At 33.7% G+C, this 7,523-nt stretch overlaps 1 protein-coding gene across 1 annotated transcript; it reads right to left on the reverse strand.

The window, feature by feature from the left end:
* Nucleotides 1–4,636: 4,636 nt before the first annotated feature.
* Nucleotides 4,637–6,852, reverse strand: LOC131072275 (probable jasmonic acid carboxyl methyltransferase 1). Its single transcript, XM_058008409.2, has 4 exons — nucleotides 6,678–6,852; nucleotides 6,166–6,588; nucleotides 5,830–6,096; nucleotides 4,637–5,053 (listed from the first exon to the last, which is right to left on the reverse strand). The coding sequence occupies exons 1-4, from the start codon at nucleotides 6,783–6,785 to the stop codon at nucleotides 4,673–4,675; spliced, it is 1,179 nt and encodes a 392-aa protein (XP_057864392.1). The 5' UTR covers nucleotides 6,786–6,852; the 3' UTR covers nucleotides 4,637–4,672.
* Nucleotides 6,853–7,523: the final 671 nt, after the last annotated feature.

Genomic DNA, 7,523 nt, shown 5'->3' on the forward strand with positions numbered 1-7,523 from the left:
CCTCCTTGCATGAGTCTTCCATTTGACCCAATAATCTCCCATACCTATATATCATAGTGGCCCACCTCATTATTCTCAACCTCAACCTACATACGACAATGTTACTCCTCCATCCCAATCCAATATGTCCAATTTCACTCCATCCACCAAAGCAACCACCAATAACTTAGCTCGAACTGTTTGATCCCTACAACAACAACTAGTTTCCATTACCCAATCCAAGTTTAATGTGCCCACATTTGATGTGGATAACTCATTATCCAATGACATTGTCCATGTTTTCCCTCCTAAACATATGGAAGTACCACATTTGGAGCTTTATAATGGAAAAAGTGATCCCTTGACTTATGAAAAAATATTTCAAACTTTGTGTAGTGACTTTGCTCATGATCAAAGACTTGTGCCTAAATTATTTACTCAAACCTTTAAGGATAAATCATTACAATGGTATTTTTATTTTCCTCCTTATTCTATTATATCATTTCAACAATTAGCTAATGGTTTCATTCAACAATTTCAAAATAATATTGATCCTAAAATTACTTTGACTAATTTGATTCATTGTAAGCAAGGTGTTAAAGAAGAAGTAACTGATTTTATTGATAGATATAAACATTTGTATTCTCAAATTACTTATCCTATGCCTGATCAAGATGTCTAAATAATTTTTATAGAAAATTTACTAAAAGATATTAGGGATGACCTTCTCTTTTTTGAGTTTACTTTGTTTACGTAGTTGTGCACAATCCTTCATAATTATCATCTTCAAGTGAGTCAATTTGAATCATCACCTTCAATGGCTCTAGTTGATCAGAATGAGAGTGCTCAATAATATTTTGTGAAGTTTAAACTGAACAAAGAATACATCAAGTTAAATGACAACATAAATACTCAAGTGGCAACCACGACATCAGGTGTGGCTCCTTTATCCAAATATTTTAGAAAAATATTTACTCCGCTTTTTGAATCTTTGCATAGCATAATGACACAATTAGTAAATACAAATTTGTTGAAACTTCATCCCATCAAGCCAATTGATACCTATAAACCTTTGCCATCCTATCATGATGCCAAAGCCTTTTGCCAATTTCATCATTTGCCCGATCATGCTACTAATATTTGTTATACCTTAAGAAGTAGAATTCAAGACTTTATTGATAACAATACCATATTTCTAGTTTCTATGAATGAAAAAGGAAACAAATTTGTATCTCGTCCCAATTAAAACCTTGAAATCTTTACTAATCCTTTGCCTTCCATTTCTACTAATGTGGTTGAGTTTGAGGCTCTTGCATATTCTCCCATTGACCTTGGCCTTGAGTCTAATAACATGGTGAACCTTGTTGATAAAATTACACCTCCAAAGGGCCTATGTATTACCTTCGATACTTTACATTTGCACCAAGTATAATATGATAAATTTGATGTAGTGGTTAATGTGTATGATAGTTTCTCTTGCCCTACTATTGCTTCTATTTCTTTTCCCATGAGGTCGATACTAAGTTCTTAGATCTGAATTTTACTATCATTCTTACATCAGATCAATTTCATGTGAATTTGGCACATCCTTGATTCTCTTCTATGAAAGCAATTCATTTTACTATTCATAAATGCTTAAAATTTCCTCATAATGATAAAATTATAGCAATTAATTATAGTGTGTACCAACCCACAATGAGGTGTGGAGATGTCAACCTTGATTACTATTGGCCTAAACAATTTGAGCCTCTTAAGCCTCAAAGTGAATAGAAATGAATTTTATAGCTTATTTTTTAGCCATACCACCACTTTGAGTAATCACTCATGAGTTAAATTGCTTCTTCTCCTTCAACTCTCTTTATCATCTTGATGATGGATCACCGAGTGTGATTTTAACTGTTAATGCAAAAAATTCTACACAATCTAATCCAGAAGAATCTGTAATAATCACTCATGAGTTAAACTACTTCTTCTCATGGATTTTGGATGCAAACTTGTTCAACATAACCACATGGTAATGCAACACAACAATATCTATTTTATTTCTTGACCTCATACCACCCTATTGAGAGACTTGAACACGTTAAACTTGCAAGTACATAGACAAGGAGACTACCTTCTATGACCAAGGGGGGTTCACCTCTCTCCCAACCATATGGCTGGAAAGTAGCCCACACTTGAGCTTGGGGAGCCAATAGGATGACTGGGTAGCACATCACACAGGATAAAACAAGGAGACATTTCATATTTCCACAAATACAACATATCACCCAACTAAGGAGTCTACACATAAGGTTCATTCATAGAGACAAAAGGGGGAGAAAGGAACACATCTATGGAGTATTAGAAAAGAGTTACAATGAGCTACCTCCACATATTTTCAACTCCATAATAGCAGGAATGTCAACCAGCCATTGCTTCCAGCACATCAATACAATCAACATCACCAATCGATATCTCCTAACCACAATATATGGTTACTTATACCCAACCATAATAATATATGACTTTAAGCTACTTGGGTACTTGTACCCTACCATAATAAGATGTCGCATTAACCTTCTTGGGTACTCAGAACCATCTAATTACTCTCCCTATAGTTCCTTAAGCTTTCTCAACCTCATATATGGGTTGGATTTTTTCATTGAGAAAACAATCCCTCATGATCCCCAACCTTAAACATATGACAACACATACACATACACATATAGGATGAAACACAAAATTTTACACAAAAGAATGCAACTTAATAACCATTTTACACATTCATAGAACAAACAAATACCATTAAAAGGGAATCATGTAAGATAATATTGGACAACTGACCTGAACGAATCCTCCCTACTTGTTGATGGAGAGTGAAGTTCAATGCACCAACTCTCTTATAGCCTTTTCCTCCCAAATTCCTCTTCTTATTTTTCCAAATTCATACCCTTAATCCTTACACTTTTTGAGCATCCATTCTTGCTTGTGACTTTTATTTTTCTAAAAAAATCAATCCTTCTTCTATTTTTGAAAACTAAGTTTTTTCTTCCCTCTCTTCCTCTTTTCTCACATGTGTGAGCAACCCCTACTTCCATACACCAACCTCATGATCTCTTTAGGTTCTTCATTGTGTCCTCCACTCTTTCACACTTCTCACACGTTCTCCATCGTTGGTCAAACCCATCACTAATGAATTTTTTTAATTTGAATGGGGTCAAACTAAAAAGTAATCAACTTTCATGCTTTTAAAATACCCCCAGCCCCTAGTCCTATGGCTTAGGGTGTTAAAAATGTATAAATCAGGGTGAAGATGACTTGATAAATCGCATATCAATACAAGACAATATTGACTTCACATAACATAATGTTACATCCCCTATTGAACATATTTGACATTTCACATTTATAGAATTTACACATCATTAATTACACATTATATCTACATTTGTGACATACACCAATTATTTGATGCTATATTAACACTTCACAACACTCACACATAATAAATAACCTTACACTCTCCATACAGACTAGGTCACCGATATAGGGTTCGTAACAAGGTCATCTCACTAACTCCTTGTCCCATTGGTCATGAGATACTTGCACACTAGATATAGATACAAACATTAGTCCAACATGATAAGTCATATAGTGAAAGCGATCGAATGATACAAATAAAAACCATGTAATCATATCCATCCAATGTTATCATACATATTTATCTATAATTCAATTCTGAGAAATAAATGTTAGCATTAAATATACATTCATAATCATCCACATATGATCATAATAATAATTGAATCACATATATCATAACAAGTCTCTCATCAAACCATGTAATCAAACCATGTAATTAATGGCATCCATATAAATAAACTATGATCATCCATGAACATGCATAGCATTAGTGCTTAACTAGGTATCAAATCAGAATCCAATCACAAAAAGTAGTAACATCATAAATAAAAAAAGTCTTAATCTCATATCAAAATGATCAAAACCTTTATAAGAGTAATCTCCCTCTAGGGATGAGCATCGGAGATGCCTTCAACATAGATCAAAATACCAAACTACTATTTATGAAACTACTTTCAAAACCCATTGTTCAATCTTTTCGACCTATAGTAGGAAATTTAGTAGGAATCCATGCCCAAACAAATAAAATTGTAGGTCTATGGAGTCATTAGTCATATAAAATATGATGTTTTGTTGACTTACATAATTAAACAAAACGTAAACTTCATGATCTACAATAGGAAGATGAATGTTTCCTGGCTAGGACAATCAACAAACTAAAATCCCTAACATGCAATTAGTTAAAATGCCTCTAAAGCTCTAATACCAAGCAAAAATCTGGGGATCAATTGAAGCGATGATAGTATTGGGAGAGCAAGATGCAAGTAAATGAAAATATTAAATGGATAAAATAGGCTAAAGACACATTCCATTAATCTTCATGATTAACTTACAATACAACACTCGGTTTGTAGTGGAAGCCAGACCAACTATAATGACAACTACTATCTAGGATATATGCATGCAATCGAGCAACTATGAATGTCAAAGTTAATCCACTATGCAAGCTGGTCATAGAACATGAAAAATAAATGGAAAGATTTTAAACTAATAGATTACATTTATTATATGATAATAATTTAGTTGTATTTTTCATAATGTTTGATGAAGAGATTTTGGACATTATCTATTAATAGGTCTTGTTGTGTGCTCCTTTTTTAGTGAGAAAGGCAACAACAAGATTTGTTTCTCTGGAGACGTATTCATCTACTAGAATAGAAGCTTGTTTACCAATTCTAAGAAACAATTCTTCTGTCGATCTCTTGCATCCCAAATGAGCTTCTACAATATTTTCAAATGCTGCTCTATAACTGTTGGCTATAAATCGCCCAAAAATATTTGCTTCACCTCTTTCGAAATCTATCATACTATATGTATGAATTCCTTCTAGAGTTTTTACAAACTTTACTACAAATGACCCCTCTTTCTTCACAATGCTTTCCACTTCATCTGAATTTGGAGCAAAAAAAGGTATCTTAAACGATTCCCATTTCTCCTTTTCAACAATACCCTGCCAACAATAAAATTGCATTACGTATTAGAATAATAACTATAAATAAAACTTAAAATTTTATTTTTTATTACAAGTTTATAATTACAAACTCTATAATCTTAAATGTCACTCATGTTTACATTAAGAAGGTAATGTTATGTTGCTATTTGTGAGAAGCATCCAATCTTCTTTCCCATAGATTAGTAGCCTTTAAGCTAAGCACTCATATGATAACCATTCAAGTTTGGGATTTGAAATTATAAAAAAAAAGGAAATAAAAGATGAGATTCCATGGAATTCGTGATCTATTATCATTGATTAGGAAGTCTCATGAAGCATGAAAAAAATATGCTACAAGATTAATTCAAATCTTTTTCTACAAAACAATAGCTCTTATCTTTTAGGATTGGAGATTTCAGCTGGTTAAATTTTCATCGAGTTATGAATTGGATGACTAACTTGAAAAAAAGAATTTGTGACTTGTCAATCATCTCAAATTTTCGATTCCCACAGGAATACAAAAGAAAGAAACAAAAAATAGATATTTATTTATTTATTTTTTATCCAAATATTCACTAGCTTTCCTAAATTTTGCAGTGTAAATTTTTAAATTAAACGACACTATTAAATTTATAAAATAACCAACTTAAAAATATTCCTAAAAATTCTCAACAACATCAACTAATTTTTTTTAAATAAAACACCCTCCACAAAACCTTACCTAAGAGATAAAATTACAAAGAATTATAGAGAAACAAACAAACCAAGAAAAAATGAGAGAGCATTGTCTCAACCTCGTTAACTAGTTCCTCAAATGCGTATTCTATTTGACGCGCAACAAATCCAAATGGGCCTTGCTCCTCCATTATGTGGGTTCCTTCAGTACGACCCGGCAGAGATAGAAACATGCATCCCCCATCAACGATCTCCTCTGCCCGGGCCTTTAAAAACGCTGTGAAATCTTTATCAAACTGCTCTAAATACGCAGCTCCCACTGATGCCTCACAATCGCCTGAAACGTACACACAAGGAGATGTTCTCTGCTGAACACTCTCTGGCACCTGCATTTATCTTATCATCAGCCAACTACATCAAACTCATAAATAGAAAAGTTATGGTTTATTACTCACCTGGGAAAGCCAATGAAGACTGGTAGAAGAGTGACAGAAATGCAGGCTTTTCCGTGGGAGTAGACGTCTGAAATGTGATCCACACACAGCCGCTGCAGTATAAGACCTTCCAGCTAATGGATTGTTATCACCATCATTATCAACATCAGCATAGTCTGGTCTGTGGGGAGGCAAAATTCGAAACAGTGAATTGAAATCATTAGAAGGAAGGTCGATGAAATACACCTCAAATTCTGGCATCTCATGTTCCTCAAACGAGCGTTTCACAGCATTGACAATGGTGTTTGCCACCACAAGAGTATTTTTCCCAGTACCACAACCGAAATCTGCTATCCTAAATATCCCTCCCACATCAGACATCAATATCATGTTCTCATAAATGGCCCGCTCCAGAATTGGTTTCACAGCTTGAAGCATGTTTAGCTGCACCAAGAAATTTTTCAAATACAGTTTTCACATAATTTTTTATAGTAGAAAGAAAAGATGTTAGAATGGAAATGCGCGTTGTGTACCTGAGCTGAAGAGGACTTGGCATAGCTAGATTCTCCATCTCCACCCTTCATGCCAAGCACATTCTCCATCTCCAGGACCGGTTTGGATTGAGATTTGATTGCCTCCATTAAGACGCCTGGCTTCTGAACTTTGATATGAAGCTCAATCAAGTGAGGGCCAATGTGCTCTTTAGGATAATACCCTTTAATTTATAATCGTTATTTGATGATCTGACATCATCACTGACATCATCCTTAAATTCGATCCTACTCTACAGTTTTAGCACCTTTTTGCCATCTGTAATCTAAAAAAGAGTTGATGGAACATCGAATGCGATTTTTGTGAATTGAATTTTAATTGACTGAATAGACCTTTCATATTAAGACTGGCATACCAAAAATTCAAAGCACGTTCATGACAAAGTGTTAACATTGTCATTATAGATATTTCGAAAAAAAGGCCTGCCCCTACTACCACTGTTATAATATGCCATCTGTAATCTAAGTAGAAATATGAAATGCTGTTTTTGTGAATTGAATTTGAAGTATGGTTGAATAAAGGTTTCCTATTAAACTGACCTACCAAAAACCAAAAATTCAAAGCACGTTCATGACCAAGTGTCAACATTTATGAAATGTTTCAACATTGCTGTGCCGTGCTGAATGTGTTAACCTTTTTTCATTGAAGGTGGCCTCCATCATGAATAGCTGTTAAACTTTTTTTATTTCAGGTGAATTAAATTTATCATGACTTTTTGGGCATTTTACAACGTGTTGGAAAAATTTGGAATTTCACATTTTGAGAGGTACGATTATAATTAGAATAATATTTATAAATATTATATTATATTTATAGAAATGAGTTTT

The sequence above is a fragment of the Cryptomeria japonica genome, chromosome 5 (assembly GCF_030272615.1).
Source record: "Cryptomeria japonica chromosome 5, Sugi_1.0, whole genome shotgun sequence".
Taxonomy (NCBI): domain Eukaryota; kingdom Viridiplantae; phylum Streptophyta; class Pinopsida; order Cupressales; family Cupressaceae; genus Cryptomeria; species Cryptomeria japonica.

Coding starts and splice junctions, on each gene's coding strand:
- LOC131072275 (XM_058008409.2), bottom strand. CDS start 6,785: ATGGAGGCAATCAAATCTCAATCCAAACCGGTCCTGGAGATGGAGAAT. Junction 6,589..6,677: donor CCAAGTCCTCTTCAGCTCAG/GTACACAACGCG, acceptor TTCTTGGTGCAG/CTAAACATGCTTCAAGCTGT. Junction 6,097..6,165: donor GTCTTCATTGGCTTTCCCAG/GTGAGTAATAAA, acceptor AGATAAATGCAG/GTGCCAGAGAGTGTTCAGCA.